Raw genomic sequence first — 18508 nt, 5'->3', positions numbered from 1 at the left:
TGATTGTTAATCTATCCATTAAGAATGCAGTAACTTCACATAAATTAGGACTGAGGAAAAACATGTTAACAATGATAATGGATTTGCCAGTTGTGATGCTCTCTTAGAAGAGGCGGTAAAAGGGAATTGTAGTCTGTTCTAAATAAGATCTGATTCTCACCTTTCTGTGACTCGCAGCTGATTCTAGGATGGTTAAGGGTTTAGTTTCCTTACAGCCATCTAAAAAACAGCAGGATAGATATGTACATTCCATCTTGCACATTTTAATAGCACATTGCGCACAAATCCCAATACATTCAATACTCCATAGTGGCATCTGGTGGTGCCAATGTAAGGAGGAAGCACACATGCCAGCTCTTCCACCTAACTGTCACTAACTCTGGTATATGATTTTAAAAATCAAATATAAATGATAAAGCATGGTAGGCCTTTATTTTTTTCAATGCAAATGCACAAGCACATCCGACATGGATCATTTAACATTACAAGTATTGCAAATCCATTTCCCATCATCAGTGTCTACATAAAAACTTGGAATGTTAAGTCCCGGCCCCCTTTGTGTTTCATTGACAGTAACAGCATGTGTAGCCGGCCAACAAGGTCAAACAGCTATATCCACTTTCATTTTATTGAGTCCTATGCACTCATGAGCAAACCACATTCATAGCCAAACTGGCGGTCCTACCCTTTTATCCCTTGGTAGGAACATGTGCAAGAAACAACATCACATCCTCAATAAAGAAAATCTCAAAGAAAAGCTAGCAGTCCATTTACTGTAATGTTTTACCCTGGCCATTGACTAGTTATCCAGGTGGAGTTGTTCAGTTTATTTTGACAGCTTCTGAGTTAATGTTGAAATCTATACACTATTTAAGAATGAAGATAGTCTGCCGTTGTAAATGTTAACCCGTTATTACTAAAGGAGCTTTGGTCCAGGGTCTCTGCAGCCCATTTCCAGAAGCTAAACAGTGTAACACTGCATTTGGGAGTTGGATTAAAGACCTGGAGGAGGATACAGACCAGCTAAAGAGATTTTTCACAACGTAGAAAACCCAAATTTGTTCTTATTAACCAATCTATAAAGCATTAGTAAATAATTTATAAACCATTAGTGAAGCCGTTACTTGCAACTTCTGAAACTGTTTTAAAGGGTGACATTAGAAATTGGTACCGATATTTTTGATGAACTGAGTCAAATTTTAGGTTCAATTCCAATTTCTTCTAGAACATGAATGATATTTTGTTACTAGAGGGACATATGTTAAGGTTCCATTAGATCAACTCCAGCTTCTTTTTTGCAGGTAACAATAACAGAAATGCTTTTGAAAGTAAGAACCTGGCTTTCATTGATTTACTAAGTAACTTGCAAAAATGCAAGATGGTAAACTATAAAGCCTTGCTGGGAAAAGGAAAGGAGATAAAAAGCTTTGAATGGACAGTTAGACAGAAACAAACTGAACTAAGAGTAAGTTAAATATTATTAATCCAACTGTAGTATTTTCAGCCATACATAATTTGATCCTTCCTAAACCTGTAAAATTTGATGTTGCTTGCAAAAGATTTTATTTTGAATGCAAAATCAATGAAAACATACAGAAAATCACTGTTAGGCATTCAGATCTACACAGATGTTTAAAGAATGCAAATAGGCCAAGTAAAACTGGGTTAATGTCATACTTCTGGAGTTAAACCTTCAGATTTGATAAAATAATCGGCAAGAGTTTATCAGAGGAGATGAAATGGTGGCAACCATGTTGGCCCTGAAGTGTATTGGTTAGATGAAAGCAGCTGTCAGCTTAGTTTCAGGTTTTCAGTTGTCTAGTGTGGAAGCATCCATTCAGATTAGACCAGGTGTTTTGATGTAAAAACATCTTAAATTATATAGAATAAATAATACCTCCAATAATCCATATACTTCACCCATATTGTTTCTGTGTTTGACAAATTCTATTACTTGAATTTATGAATTTATGAACACTGAAATCCCTGCCCATGTCTAATGATAGGTTTATCTAAGCACAGTATTTTCATTTACAATAAAATGTGTTTTCATTGTTACTACTGTTGCCATATTTTGTTATTTACTTTAATAATCGCAGATGTCGCCTCTCTCTGGGAAGGCATGTATGAGCACAATTCCTCAACCAGCGGACGGCCGCTATGGGACAAATGATTTGACATGCATTTGGATTTGACCAGCCACGTTTGTAGAGTGTGAAAAATCACCGTTAGATCCCGACTGATCCTGTCGCCATGTCAGGAAAAATTAATATGAATTCATTGTTCATGAAGCCACGCTTCTGCGCAGAGTGTGCAAATGCGCACCGCATCTCTCTCGCTACGCAGACACATTGATCCTGCTGCTGTGTGATGGCCACAAGTAGTTAATAACCCAGACTAAAGAATCATACAAACAGAACTTGAGTGGGCCTACCCTGGACGGTGCATGCTGCACAATCACCTGCAGAAACCGAATAGATCGTTTAGGATACCCGGCAACTCGTGAGGATAGAAAGAAGCGAGGTCGTGGACAATCTGGGCTAAAGGGGCACTAAAAGACAAACGATAGTGATATTTTAGACATTTTTTTTTAGTCGAACAGATGTAAACTCACCGATTAATCGAATAAAGATGACACCTCGGTAAAGGTAGGATTATTACAAAATAAAAGTCAGTCAGTGAACTGGAAAATGAATGTAACAGGGAGGATTTTTTTTCTAGATTAAGTCTAGGACACAATATTCAACGCAGCACTAAACTCCATGAAAAAGATAGCGTCAAATAAATGTGATTTTTAACTGAAGAAAGGGCTCAGCTTGTGTTGATGGTGGTAGGTTCGATGCTGAAAGACAGACTGAAGACCAGGGTGGTAGAAATGGGAAGGGAGCGGCGTATCAAAGGTCTGATGGGAGGTAGGCGACAAAACAATTACAGGTAGGAAGGGCTTTATTTAAATACCTGCAAGAAACTATGCGGAATATTTACTTTTCAAAAATTAAAGTTACAAACTGTCATGGTACAGTGCGCGGCGACTTGCGTCTTTTATGTCAGTCTGGAGCCTGCCATTAAACCTAAAGAAGAAGGAGAACATACCAGCTGGTGGCGGTAGTGCGCACTTTCGCTGTTTGCCAGCCGCCGTACGGCGTCAAGCAGGAGGAGAGACCTAAAAGAAGACGAACCGCTGGCTCGAACCGACGTGGGTGGAAACGGTGCCGTTTGCTGTCAGTTGGGCTGTATTCGCATCGCGATTAACGACAGTAGTAAATGATACACACATTAATAAGAAACAATGCGCGAAACAGCCGGCAAAGCAGACCAAAAAAACCCCAAGGAGATATGTCTGAAGGAGATATGTTTCCACGCTGTCAGGGAACATTTTACTGCGCTGGGCATTAAGGCTGTTCTTGGTAAGCGTGGAATATTTTAATATTTACGCCTATGTTGCGGTAGCGTTCATTAAGAGTTGGAGAACACGAAGAGCTAACACTCCGAACAGGAGGCAGTTACGCTAACTCTTAACTGTTAGTAGAAGCTAGCATGTAACTAACGTTACTCATCCGATAAGTGGAGACATAGCTGCACTGAACCCAAGTTTATGGCCCTTAGTTTTCAGTAAATATCCCAAAGTAACATCCCACAATACCATTCATTCAAGAGGTTTCCCCCGAAATCTCCAGATTGCGAATCTGATATTTAATACAATGAAAGCTAATCGTCTAGTGTTAGCCTGCATATACCTTACAAACCACTGAATGTCTGGTTTCTCACATGGATTATCGTCAATTCCAATGCGCTTTAAACGATATTTGTTTGTTGTCCTGCCAGTGTCCTAGCATCCATTCATAGTAGACACATTGAAGGTTTTGTTGTTTTGTTTTGTTTTGTTGTGATAACCGTTACTCAGTGGTGATGAAGGAGTTGGGTGTCCACTGTTGGAATGTCCTAACTTTTCTGTCACAACTTAGATCTTCCAACGCCTCTCATCACGGATCTTCTTCCTCATTTGACTGTATGTCAACTGGATGAGCTCCAGCCTGAGCTAAATCAGAGAGGTAAGAACTGTAGTTGAAGTACAAACATATGGTGTTCTCTATTTTCCTTTGTTCATAGAGACAGTATATAGATTTGATCAGAGGAATTAAATTCGTAATTAAATTTCTATTTAATGTAATTTTTGTTTGCCTTCTCTCAGGTGTATCAACTTACTCTGGATGGGCTGGAATCTTACAGGACATGTGTGGACCTAACAATGTAGGTGTAAAGCCTCCTTTAATTATGAATAATCTAATGTATGGTAACATCTACGACCCATTTGTCATAAGTATCCTGTGTTATATTTCAGGCAGTAGACTTTCACACCGAAGAAGAGGCTAAACATGAAGTAATGAGAATGCTTTTTACACTTGTATTTTATGGCTTCACGAACCCCTTTGTCAAAAGAAACATCACTAATTTAAACACACCATCCTTCCTGTGGGCTGCAGCTAAATGTATCAAACATTTTTTACTCATTACAAGCTTGCATAAGCCCCTCCAAAGTTTAACTGCTGAGCAGCGGCCTCTTCTGAACATCCTGGAGAAGCGTATCAGGAGTGTTGGTGTATCGCAGTCCATTGATCTATCAAAGAGGAAGACACAAACTGCATTGTACGTTCTCCATCGCCTGCTCGACCACGGGGTGGCTAAAAAACTTGTCGTACACGTGCAGTGTCCCATTGTGCTGGCCTGGCTCCTACACGGAAGGGGATCTCAGTATGTAAATCCCGAGCTGAAGATCCTCATGCACAGCAAAAAGGAAAACTGTATTTCACAAGCCGTTTCAGCCAGTGCAGACAGGGCCAGTTGCAGTCCAGGTCTTGACACGAGGGTTTCAGAACATAAGGATGATCAAGTGATCCCATGCAAACGTTCCAAGTTGGATTCTGTGTCTGTAAAGGAGGAATCTGGAAAAGCAAACTTTACTTTGGACCCAAAGGCTCTCTGTCGAACCTTCACTTCATGTGAAGGTCCCTCAGCAGAGGCTTGTCCATCGGGACAGATTGATTGTCTGGAGATCAGGCAGTGTGGATCCGACTCCCTCAGAGTGCTGAACTCTGCCCTACCCACATTTTTCTGCCTTCGCTCTCTAACTCTTCACAGCTTTTGTAAGTTTGTTAATTAATGTTCTGGTAAGTTTGGAGGTGGGGGTTCAGGGGTCATTTTGGTCTTAGTATCATGTATCTGTACTACCAGCCACATCAACAAATGGAAGTTTTGGAATTTCCTCTAGCATTATTAACAGTTGACAGTTAAATGTGCCCTGTATGTATCCTTAAAGTCTAACAAACATGCTGAATACATTTCCTCCCTCATATAACATTTGTGAAGCTGATTTTTGAAGTATTGAAGTGCATTGTTTACATCCCTGTTTGCTAGGTTGCATTCTTTTTCACTTCCTTTGTTGGTGCATTTCTGCATAGCTTGTCAAAATACTGCCTCCTGTAGATCAGTGGAATAGTGTGAAACCATTGGCAGGAATGAATATGTGTCACTTGTGGGCATTAGGGAGGGCTCATGTGTCTTTGTGCTCATGCACGAGACAAACAAAGCAGGCACCTAAAAACTGCATAATAGCACTATTAGAGGTCAAAAACTCCACCGGGTACTTTTAACTGTCTTGGCCTATAATGAGCTAGTCAGATTTCCAATTAGTGTGTGTTCAAGAACATCAGTTTTTTGTAGGGATGGGTATTATTTGATACCTGACCTTTGGTACTGATACCAAAACAGTACTTTCTTGGGTACATTACATCATATTACATCATATTACATCATATATATAGATTTATATAGATATTTATAGATTTATATAGATATTTATAGATTTGTATAGATTTATATAGATAGATAGATAGATAGATATAGAGATATAGAGATTGTAGATATAGATATAGATATAGATATATATATATATGACACACACAGAGAGACACTTATATTTGATACCAAGCCATGGTTCTTTTTGGCAAAATCCAGGTAATGCATGAACAACTCTCAACTTTTTGCCCTTTTATTTTTAGAGACAACATCCTGAAATACAACACAATTCAAAGGAATGCATTTAAGTACATGTCATCTGTAAACAGTATTATTGTATTGAATCCATTGAATGAGTTGACAAATATGAAATATAGAATTATTTCTCCTTCAGAGAATAGTTAACAACACTAGATGCAACATTTGTTCCGTTGTACAGCAATGATTTGTTTTTATTTTTGTTTATCCAGCAACCCTCATGGACTCTGATGTGTTGGGCCTGGCCCGAGCCCTGAAGCAGCTGTCTGAGAGCTCCCGCAGCTCCCTCACTGATCTGAACATTGGCGTCCTGCCGTACACCAAGCTCTCAGAGATCCTGCTGGATGCAAGCCCCAAGGTGACATCCCTGCACGTGGAGATCCAAACAGTGATGTGGGGACCACACTTTTCACCATATCATCCCAGGACTGCTGAGTCAGACATGTCAGGTGCTGTCAAGCTCCTACCAAAGTAAAGTAACACTTGAAATGAGCAGGATTAAAAGTATATTGTACCTGTTGAAACACAAGGTTCTTGAACCAATCCAGTACTAAGTAACGAATCCTGCAGTGGTTAGAAGGAGAATAATCTCAGTGTTACTAATTAATTTTTCAGATTTAATTCACAGTTAAAAAGGAAAAAAGCCTTCAACAACCCTTGCAAGAAAGAAAGCTTTGAGCCATATTTTGATTACATATGGTGATGTCCAAGCTGTTCATCTTTTTTATGAGTAGGAATTGAACCAGTTAATGCTTCAGAATAGACAGAAAAGTTCCAGATGCCAGGAAACTGTCATTAGGAAGTGTGTGTGTGTGTGTGTGTGTGTGTGTGTGTGTGTGTGTGTGTGTGTGTGTGTGTGTGTGTGTGTGTGTGTGTGTGTGTGTGTGTGTGTGTGTGTGTGTGTGTGTGTGTGTGTGTGTGTGTGAGACCTAGATTACTATTGGGGACAAATTTTAGACTAAAGACCAGTTGATTTGGGACAGCTTGTCCAATTGCGGACAAAAGCCATGTCCCCAGTTGGGAAAAAGTGGATTTTTGGGTCACTGGTTAAGGTTAGGGTTAGGAAAGTAGTGGTTATGGTTAGGGTAAGTCTCTAGGAAATGAAAGCAATTCTGTGTAATTTCCCTAAAAGTAATTAAAAGTAAGTGTGTGTCTGTGTCTGTGTGTCTGTGTGTAATGTTTGCCTGTGTCTATGTCCAAACTTAACTTTTACTTTTAATCACTTTGTAAAGCACTTTGAATTGCTTCTTTATGTGATAGTACTCTCCAAGTGAACTTAACTTGACTATATACAGAATATACAAACTACCAGTATGATATCTTTGGAGAAAATCAGTCATGTTTCCAATGTTCCAAGGCACTGACAGTAAGATGTACAGTGATGTGCAAGTCGCATATACATTTACCAAAACCTCATTTAGGCAGTACGAGTATAACAGTATATGTTAACGGTTTATTACCTGTCTTCCACTGAGAAACCATAGCATTAGCTAGCCTCGTGGCTAAGTAAACAGATAAACTGCAAGCATGAGTTTTATAACGGCTATCAACACTATTCTGATGAGGGAGAAAACGATAGGGCCGTTGTTCATTTACTTGCTAGAACTGACTTATGGCTGTTTCACAAATAAACATAAAAAACAAATTTGCCGATGGGCTATAGCCTACACCGCTGAACTACTTTGCTGTTGTGTGCACAAGAGGACTATAGTGGCTTATTGCAGCAACACCAGGCAAGACTGACGAGACTGCTGTCAGGTTTATTTAGGTTATACCGGAGAAACTATGGGGTATGGGCAACTATTATTCAAGTAATATATAACGTGAAAATAAGCACCTTAATATTAACATACAGATTCACAAATGCCAACTGCGTTCTGCTCTGCATACGTCGGCTGAGATTTGATTAGCATTGTGTAAACAAAGCTTTCTGAAGCACTGAACTAGCTGCTGGACAAATCCTTGGTATTGCATTTATATGGATTGATTAAATCTTAGACTATGATGATGCAGATAGAATGCAAGTGGTGTTACTGTTTTTCTTATTGTCATTTTTTAAATAAAGGTTGTATTATAAAGAAATTGATCAATTTCAAACAGACTTTACAGCTGAGTTTAATCACTGTGAAATACCGACATGAACATCCCATATTCGAAACGAGAACGACACTTCTCTGATATGGGTGTGACGTAAGGAGGCAGGCATGGTAAAGCAAGGCATTGAAACATCCTGTAGCAGTACTTCAGCTGCAAGGTCTATACTATGTATGAGTAGTCTGCTTCGAGTGTAACATCTCTAGTGGAGATGCATTCACTGGACTCACAGGGATTAGTCTGTTGCCAGCAGTGCAGTCACAATGCTCTCTTGTGGGAAAACTATGTAGTAGCAACACTGGTAATAAAATAGCTCAAACACCAGGGGATCTGCTAAAATTCAACTCCTAAGAAGGACAGCTGCATGGTGGAAGTTTTCTCAAGCTTTGGGTTTTTGTTTTTTTTTATCCTGATGGTTATAAAGTAAAACATAAAGCTTGAGAAAACTTCCACCATGCAGCTGTCCTTCTTTGGAGTAACTTTACGTGTGTGTAAAGTAGCTCAAGCACCTATCTTTGGCTTTTCATTACTTTAATTTGTTGTTTATATCGGCCACTATGCATATTGGTAATAATAACATTAAAGCTGCAACTGTTATTTTAATTGTTTGTTAATCAGTAGATTATTTTCTGTGTAAGTCAGAAGATAGCAAAAGGAAAAAAAAAAAACTGTCACAATTTTCCAAGGTGACATCTGCAAATGTGTTGTCCAAACGAAAGTTTTAAACCCAAAGATATTAGATGTACATTGATGTAAAACTGAGAAAAGCAGCAGACTGGAACCAGAGGATGCTTGGCATTTTTGCCTGACAAATGACTTAAACGATTCATTGATTATCAAAATTGGTGCCGATGAACCTTCTGTTGTTCAGCTAGTTGTCTAACAGATCTCTAAACATTGTACTCACCAATGTAATAGCTGGTTATCTGGGAGAATGGTGCCATCACTGAAAAAAAGTTAGATGGGTCAGAAAAGAGGAGCAGTTAGAAAGTCAGACAAAACAAACCCACAGGTCAGACAAACTGTATATTGCATGAATAAATACTAAAGCACTGTTTATAAAAAATCAACCTAAAGTTAGTGTTTTCTAATCTTCTTTCAGTAGAGCTGCCCTTGGAGAAGCTGACAGTCAAAGTAGCTGAGCTCCAAACAGATCTGCACTTCATCACATCTGTGCTGAGACGTTCTCCACATCTCACCTCACTTCACATAGCTGGGATGAGATTACCAACTGGCTCCTCTATCAGCCAACTCCTCACCACTCTTTCAGGTAATGTGTCATGTTAATAGGGCTTCCATCACAGTTTGGGTGTCAGGGCTCTCTTGAACTTTAAGAGGGGACTAGTGTGTGTGTCTGTGTGTGTTTATGTATATGTATGTATATGTTTGTGTGTGTATGTAAGATTTGCTAAAAGGGGAGTAACTTTTCATTGACTACACTGATACTGTTCAACCTGTTGACATGTGAACCAAATTATAGCCTGATACTGAATTTTTAGGGTCGATACTGATATCAATATTTGTGAGTTTTAAAAAAATCACAAAATGAAACATCAGCCAATAGTAATGCTTTTTAAATATAAACACATAACATAAACAAACAATCTTGATATGGATCCCATTTATATATGTATGTATGTATGTACTTATTTATTTATTTAACCACAATGTACACTCAGCAGGATATTTTACAGTTGACAAAATAACTTGCCAGTGCTGTCTGGTGAACAAACTATGTAATGGTGACAGTGTTTCTAAATAACCTCAAACCTAGTTTTGCATGTCTGCACTGCAATGTCTGCCCAGCCCTAATAACAGCCTGGCCGATTTATCAGTCTTGTTCTGAGTAATGACCTTTGATCAACAGAGTCAAATCACTGCTTGCGGAGTCTCAACTTGGAAGACATGAAGCTATCTGATTGTCTCCCTGAGATCCTAAATCTACTGAGAGACTGCAAGTTGGAAGGTAAGAAAAGGAGATTAACCCATGAATGCCAACTGGTACCTGGTGCATAAAAGTAAAAGTAGACTGATTTCCTTCCTGAAAATGAAACAATACTGCTGAAAACCGGTGTAGTCTAGATTGGGTTTCAGGTCTGTGTTGTCTGCAAGGCTTGCACAAGTTCCTTTTAGGCTTTTTTCATGGGTCCAGGTTTGTCTGGTATCTGTCAAGCAGTGATAACATGTTTCCACTACTGCCTCAGCTGGGCCAGCCGAGCCCAAAATGTATCTTCTGCTGCTGATGGTTAGAGAGAAACCTCTGTTTTAAAAAGTCTCACTGTTCAGCTCAAAATATTATTTACATGTGGACATATTTGGCACTGTTGACAGCAGATCAGTTTTTAAATATTGCAGGGAGGAATAATAAAAGTAGAAACAGCCAACATGGCATAAATTTTGTCATCTGCATATGTCCCTTTGGATGTCTATACGCTGCCCAAAATATGACACCAAGAGGACAGTAAGCACTACAAGCTCGCTGACTGTTTTGAAAAAAGGCTGTGCAAGGAGATCCATTGCTATCTACATCTCTATAATTTATTTTTTTAGGGAGTGCAGAAATAGTCTCTCCAGGCATTAAACCCCTGGAGAGACTATTTCTCATTGCTCAGCCAAATATAACAACCACTGCAGCTCCTCTTCTCCCTGTTGTGAGCTTGCCATCTTGTTTCTTCTACACTTTTGCTGTACACGTCTGCAGATGCAGGCCACAGACTGTAGTATGTAGAGAATTGTGTGCACATGAACCCTTTATTTGAAAGTCTGCATCTGTGCACATCTGTGTCCGTACCGAAGTGTGAACAAGCCTTAAGATGCTGGATTTCTACAACCAACAAACATCCAAACCTCCAAATCCATCACAGAGGGGCTTTAGACCAGTTCATAATTGAATTCAGTTTTGGCAGTGGCTCCATATATTTACCTCTGCCCACAATATAATACCCGGCTCCCCAAGGTTAAAAGTACAAGGTTAGTACGAGACGAATCCCTTAGCAAGAAACATTCTGTCAGGTTTAGACAGAGACCAGGGATCAAATGCACAAATTTGGTCTGGACACAAAAATTAAGTCACTGCAGCCTGTAGCAAGGACATAGTACCTAAAGTGGCAGTCTGGAAGATTTTCATTTAAATAAATGCCTTTTAAGTCACTGTCTATCACCAGATGAGGTAACACAGGGGTGACTGAGCCTATGGCCCACTGATGAAAGTACTGCAATATTTATTATTACCTGGGTGGCAACATTCCTGGAAAAAAAAGCTGTATTAAGTTACTGCTAATGCAAACCAACATTTCCTACAGCTGCAGCTTCACATTAACATCATCATCCAACACTGAGCTGTTGGATGAAGAGCTGCAGGCAACAGGCTGCACACCTCCAACTTCTCAGACAGGTAACCAGCTCCTTCACTGTGCCCTGCTGTTTACAGACTCATGCCGTGTGCAGCATCAATTCAGATCACCTGTAGGTGACCTGTAGTATTAAATCTCATTTGCTGTTACCACCAGTAACTACAGGTGTTGCCAAATCATCCAGGACTGAAATCTTCCAGACTGACACCTTATATCTTAAAATTTTTTCATATATTGATTATCAGAATTATCATGTTTTTATTTTATTATTTTATTATCATGTTTTTGGCAGCCAATCATTTCTTAGAGAATTTTCATTATTAAAATCACTCATAGAAGTACTGGTAGTATTAAACTCAGCAACATTTGCTGCTTCCACCAGTAACTACAGGTGTTGCCAAATCAACCAGGATTGAAATCTTCAAGATCACCACTTTAAAGCAGATACACCATGAAAAAATTGCTTTATGCATCTTTAAGAGCACTTACGTGACTTATTAATCTCCATCAGCAAAATTTTCAGGTTGGAAGGTCTGAAACAGAATTCAGTCCATGTCCAATTTACACAGAGCCCACATCAGAGGCGAATTCTTTGCCCTTTTTTTTCTCTCCCTTTACTCAGAGCTGTGGTGTAACGACTGCCGCCTTCTTGAGAAGTGGAGTGACAAAGAGGGCAGTTTGCAGCAGTTGGTGGCTGCTCTAAAGACAGTGCCTTCTCTCCACACACTCAGCCTGGCTCAGAATCGGCTAGGTAAGCTCATCCTTCACATCCTTCCCCTGACAGGATTCACTTCAGAGATACATCAGTACCAATACTGCTACTGGATTCTTAGGTTCCAAACAGTGTTAAGGCAGCTGCTGCTAATCCTTTTTAGGATATTTGTATTCAGAGCATCATAGCAAACTTGTTTCTTACCATCTCAACTTTGTCATTTTTACAACAGCACAACATGCTCATATTTATCAAAGAATGTGGTCTTGAGCTGATAATTGATGATTATCAAATGAAAAGTGATGAATTATGTCAAGAGCCTTATCCTATGGTTTCTGGGATTGGTTTGGTTTTTCTTTCAGGCCTGTCTTAATATAACTCTCTCATGCCACGTGGACAGAGTTATGAGTTGCTGTAATCATTCCTTCTCTCTCCCAATAGCGCCACTTCAGTGCAAAAGATAGGGGTCTAAGTCCACTGTCTTTATTCTGTGCCAAAAGATAAATTAAATTTCACCTGAAGCTAATACAGTTGTATGCAAAAGTTTGGGCACCATTGGGCAAATTACATATTTTGTTGATTTTTAAAGTGAAAAGAAGTAAATACAACCCCTGCAGCAGACAGACATTAAAGATGAGTCTTCCTTCAAATGTTAATGCATGTTACTTTTTCATTTCATCAAAAAAAACAGTAACTGTGACAAAATTAGAAAAAAGTAATTGTACGAAAGTTTTGCCACCCTTCTACTTGTAAAACACTCAGAACCTCCATTAACTCGTTTGGCTTTAATTGACTCGTTAGGACTTTTAAGGCAGGTCAAGAATTGCCATTAGGAATTGTCAGCTGATGAAAATTCCAGAGCTGATGAATGATCTAACTCCTCAAACCTTATGTTAACGCTCAACAACCATGAGCTCCTTTTAAGCAACTGACTCTGGAAAGGATCAGTCTGGAGGATCTGAAAATGAAACAGGGAAGGCTGTAAAAAGATATCGAAGTGCTCCCAGCTTGAAATGTAGCCACCTTTTCCAGCTCCTCATATAAGATTTAAGTTATATCACTAGTAGTGCCAGCAGAGTATAATGTACAGTACAATTATCAGCACACATACAGTAACCATGGATCCTTGGTCCAAGGTAAATGGGAATTCCTTTGTAAAAACAGAGTAGAGAAGAGGCCCAAGGCAGCTCCCATGTGTCATTCTACAGAAAAAGTTTACAGAATCAGAAAAACAGTCGTTGTAATAAACTCTGAGTCCTAAATAATTTTTTATATTTGAAGAGAGTGTAGACTTTGAGAAACCATTACATTCTTACTTGGCACATGACAGAGCATAATATATTTAATTAAATCAAAAGTTGAACTAAAATCTAGGAATACAGCCCCTAGTGATTTTGATCAACATCTTTAAGCCACTGGTTAGTCATCTGGACTAGAGCAGTGGTAGTAGAGAAACCAGGTCTGTAAGCATGTTGAAAGCGAGTGATCAATTAGTTATTTACCAAATAATCATAAATCTGAGCAAAAACAATTATCTCTGTGATTTTGCTAATATGTAGAGCACACTGATTGGTCTACTGTTTGGCCCATTAAAATGTCCTTTCACTGACATGGAAATGTAATAGTAGTCAGACACCTGTTAACCTTCTGGTTGTGTGTGTGTGTGTGTGTGTGTGTGTGTGTGTGTGTGTGTGTGTGTGTGTGTGTGTGTGTGTGTGTGTGTGTGTGTGTGTGTGTGTGTGTGTGTGTGTGTACATACCAGAAGAGTTATATGTGATAATGACATAATTAGGTTGTGATTGCAAGATAAATTTATTTGCATTTAGCCTCTGTTTGTATAAACAGACTTTGCGTCAGATGCCTGATTTTCGTCTAGCTGCACCAAGCATTTTTTTCCTTAAAAAGTAATTTAAGATTACTTTAGCACCGGATTAACTAGGAATAACTAGGATTAATTTACACACTGCTACCCCTAGTGTCCTCCTTAGAATTCTTGATTCATCCATCATTGTTCCTTCATAATTTAATCATATTCTCCCTGATTTTCTTTAAGTGCCCAACAACACACCAATATTCCAAAAGTTATCGCTCACCACAATGATGTTGTTCAATTCAATTCTATTCTATTTATATAGCGCCAAATCATAAGAGAGGTTATATCAGGGCACTTTTCATGTAGAGCAGGTCTAGACTGTACTCTATCCAACTTGTTATCTCTATAGTGTGGAGTGTATCTTAAGAGTTTTCATACATCGACCAATTCTTTATTCCAATAAACTACCGTAAAATACTGCACATTATTGTGGAAATACAGTGGAATAAACTTTATTCCTCTATGAATGTGTTACATTGTTTCTATTTAATCCATAAAATAAATAAATAACAAATGATATGAATGAAAAATACATCTTTACAACTAAAATCCACTCTGTGTAGGATTTAAAAATTCCTTTGATGCCATACGTTGGTTGTATCAAGAGTGACACTTGAAGACAGTAATGCATAGAGCACACCTGCTACAGTTTCTATTATAAATATGTTGTGACATGACATCATTAAAATGATAATATTCTACTCGCAAGATTTCTAATAAAATAGTGTAGTGACTTAGAGTTAAAGTTAGGAAACTGATATAAACTATTTAAGTTGGTGTTTTCTCATCCTGTTCATTTTCTTTTTCTCTGCCCTTAAGCTAAAATCCTACTGGCTGTTTCCCACAATCAGCCAGACTCTCATATTTGTCGATGTCAACTTCAAACCACAGCTAGCGGCTGTTTTCAGTGAAAAAGCTCAAATAAACAGCTGCCAGCAGTTAAACCCATTGTACACTATGTCTCAAGAGTTGGTGGAGACCAAAGCAGAACTCAAAGAGAGTGATTACTGGACTTAGATTCCTCAGGTGAACACAAACAAGACTCCCGCTAACACGCTCGCCAATTTGAATGGTTTTAATATGTTGGTGTTGTACTCACGGGTTGTTTCCCTTGCAAAAATATCAAATAAAATAAAAGTTTTAACAGTTTAGTCTGGCGAGTCAGGTCAGATCAGAAATCAAAGGAAAATGTCTTCTTGTTTACAAAGTCTCAATTTAAATCCCTCTCAACAGAAATGTGAATTGTATTTGTGCTGTTGGTGTATCTCTAACTCATGTATAGTCTAAAAAGCAAATGTTTCAACTGTGGCAGCTAATGTCAATGCATGTGTCAACAGCCAAGAACGTGTGTGTGCTAGCAGAGCTATTCTCAGGATCCTCACCAAGCTCAGTGAAACGCCTTGACATCAGGTAAGAGCTTCTGATGTACCATGATACATACGGTATTTCAGTTTTCAACATCAGAAATTTTCAAGTTATTTTCAAGTCAGCAAGGATAAATTAAAAAGCATCAACATGGGCTCCTGAGCTCAAGGTTAAAATACTTTAATGTTGTTGAGACTGAAAATGTTAGCATGTGTTTATTGTACTTTGTGTTGCTCAGTGCCACTTCAATAAAATATACACCGTACACTTTACCTAAAAAAAAAAAAAAAACATACATTTCCAATGATGATGAATAATTTGCTAGATAATAACATGCTTTATCCAACACCATTTTAATATGTGTAGAAGTACACACATTTTGGATGAACCATGTAGATTTAATTTCCATAATATTGTTCAATAAAGAACAGAGTACTGTATGAGGTAAAAACTGCCTTGCATTATCCCAAGAAATATGTTGTGTCAAGAAATGTTTAGCTTGTACTTGCAGCACCAAACTAAGACTTCATCCCAAATCAGTCAGAAAAATAAGCGCCATCCTAACAAGGTTAACTGAACTTGTGATCTAGACTAATTCATCACACTATCATTAAATTCAGAGCTATGTAAGAAATAATATACAAGCCATCACAAGCTGTCATATAGCATGCAGTCATACTGTGGCATACAGCTGTAACACTTTGAGGATAAGTGAATATGTAAGTGAGTGTGTGTTTTACAAAAAAAAATTATTGTATAGTTTGCCCACAAACATTATGTAGATTTTAAATAGTTATATAGACAATTTAGCCACAACGTTAAAATAGGTAACTCTTATGTCGTTGTGGCTAATGATTTTTATCTCAGAAGAAATATAAAAGGATAAAATTTGAAATTTCTTTTTTTTCACACTAGTCTTTTGGTCCAATCTTAATGCAACTGCATTTCACTATTTAAGTGTGTACAGTATTTTCAGTTCTTACTGATGAGTAAGAAACCCTGGCAAACATGGGCCTTGTCTTTTAACTGTTGTGAGAGGACACCAGTACTCTAGCTCTCATCTAAAATGTTTTGTTCCATGACTCCTCTCGTTATTTCAAATGAGAACTCAAATACGATGTAACTATTGCTATTAGAGCCCGACTGATACTGGATTTTTGGGGTGGATACGGATACCATTTTTTGGATTAAAAAAATTCCAATATCAGTATATCTATATATGTTTTGTGTAACGGGATAGGAATTACAGCCATTTTTATGCATAGACCCTGATTTTCAAAGGCTCAAAAGTAATTGGACAATTGTCTGACAATCAGGTTCGTGGCCAGGTGTGGTCTGTTCCCTTTTAATTTCATGACAAATGAAGCAGATAAAAGGACTGGAGTTGATTCCAAGTGTTGAATTTGGATTTGGTAGCTGTGCATGGGGGCTGTCAGTATGCGGTCCAAAGCGGGGTTGTCTAAATGGCCGTAATTCCTAAACGGTTAATGTGGTCATTTTGTTAAACCCCTGGAATTAAAGCGTAAAGTCTCCACTTCAGTCACAGCTTGATGGCTTTGTTCCAGCTCCATCGTGGTGCTGTACAGAGGCACAATTACAAAAATTGTGTCACTGTTCAAATACTTATGGACCTAACTGTAAAAATGTGTAAATACATGCATATATGTGTGTGTGTGTGTGTGTGTGTGTGTGTGTGTGTGTGTGTGGGTGTGTGTGTGTGTGTGTGTGTGTGTGTGTGTATACATATGTGTATACATATGTGTATAAATACACACACAGTACCTTTTAGAGTGAAATACTGTTGTTTCTACTTCATTTATTTCGCAGTTATTAGTTCCTTTGCAGTTATTACTACTATTTAAGATTTTACATGAAATGATAATATCTGCTTATAAAATATGATGCATTGTTATAGACTCAACTACAAACAGTATAGAAAGTAGTCAAACTTACCTCCACCTGGGTCATGTACAACATTGAAATGCTGCTGACATGTTAACATATCAGTAATAATATGCCAATAATGTAATATATATAATACTGTGAGGCAGGTACTTTTACTTTGGATATTTGAAGTATTTTTTGCTGATAATATTTCTGTACTAGTGACATTTTGAATGCGGGACTTTTGCTTGTAACTTTCACCACTGTAATTCTGTGGGTTTTATTTTTTATACATTATATCGTGATTTCCACGCGATGCCTTTTGTCCTGAACAGCTCCAACTTCATTCAGCCCACTGAGCTGCTGGAGTTCGCTGAGAGATTAAGGACACATCCTCCCCCACACCGACTGACCCTTGACCTCAGGAAGAACCCAGGGGATCGAGACCCTGACACGTGGAACACTGCGCTGAAAAGGCTCCGTCCATACTGTGTTCTACTGGTTGAAGGATGGAAGTCCACTGATACAATGGTAGACCACATCAGCAATATGTGAACAAAGCTGGAGTAAAATCTCTGCTATGACTCCTTGTAGGAGTGAGAGATGGCTGTAAAACATCAGTACTTTATGCAAAGTTCGTCATTTTGTCTTTGATAGAGGAGAATGACTGGTCAGTTTGAGTTCAGTTCAGACAGTTGCATAGATTTCAATGACAAGTTTTCACTGCTCAAGAAAACCTTCAAAACATTGCAAAACCCTATCAAACCACACCTGCAGCATGAGTCACTTCTCCACTGTCCCACAGAGGCAAGACTGTTGTAAACAGTCGTATTTTCACCATGTTCGGATAAACAACCTCCATTGTGTCTGCATCGTGATGTATAGTGCCACATGGAAGCACTGTGTGTGAGTGCACATACTGTACTGAGCATACAGGTGGGCAGCCGATAAGTGGATGAAGCTGTATGAGTGTTTTTAGACCTTCTCATTGACATTGTTTTTCTCCTGTAATTACAATTTTTCTGACATTAGTTATGGTAGAACATAAGTCATTTTGCTTTGTAATTAGGTGTTTGACACATTTCATTACTTCTGTGTATATTCATCAAATGTAACATTTAATTTGTGCTATTTTGTGCAGTTGGAAAATAACAGCATCTCGTGTTAGTTTGA

General features: G+C 38.4%; 1 protein-coding gene across 2 annotated transcripts; it reads left to right on the top strand.

The window, feature by feature from the left end:
* Window positions 1-3119: 3119 nt before the first annotated feature.
* lrrc41 (leucine rich repeat containing 41) lies at window positions 3120-18508 on the top strand. Of its 2 annotated transcripts, none has more exons than XM_040129062.1 (10): window positions 3120-3407; window positions 3966-4052; window positions 4193-4251; window positions 4343-5144; window positions 6267-6503; window positions 9254-9418; window positions 10016-10114; window positions 12124-12252; window positions 15424-15496; window positions 17671-18508. In XM_040129062.1, the coding sequence occupies exons 1-10, from the start codon at window positions 3290-3292 to the stop codon at window positions 17888-17890; spliced, it is 1989 nt and encodes a 662-aa protein (XP_039984996.1). In that variant the 5' UTR covers window positions 3120-3289; the 3' UTR covers window positions 17891-18508. The 2 variants fall into 2 exon arrangements, with proteins under 2 accessions (XP_039984996.1, XP_039984995.1); XM_040129061.1 differs by having other exon boundaries at window positions 9251-9418.

This window comes from Xiphias gladius, chromosome 6 (genome assembly GCF_016859285.1).
Source record: "Xiphias gladius isolate SHS-SW01 ecotype Sanya breed wild chromosome 6, ASM1685928v1, whole genome shotgun sequence".
NCBI lineage: Eukaryota > Metazoa > Chordata > Actinopteri > Istiophoriformes > Xiphiidae > Xiphias > Xiphias gladius.
Note: the sequence above shows the minus strand (reverse complement) of the source record. Positions and strands in the feature narration are given on the sequence as shown.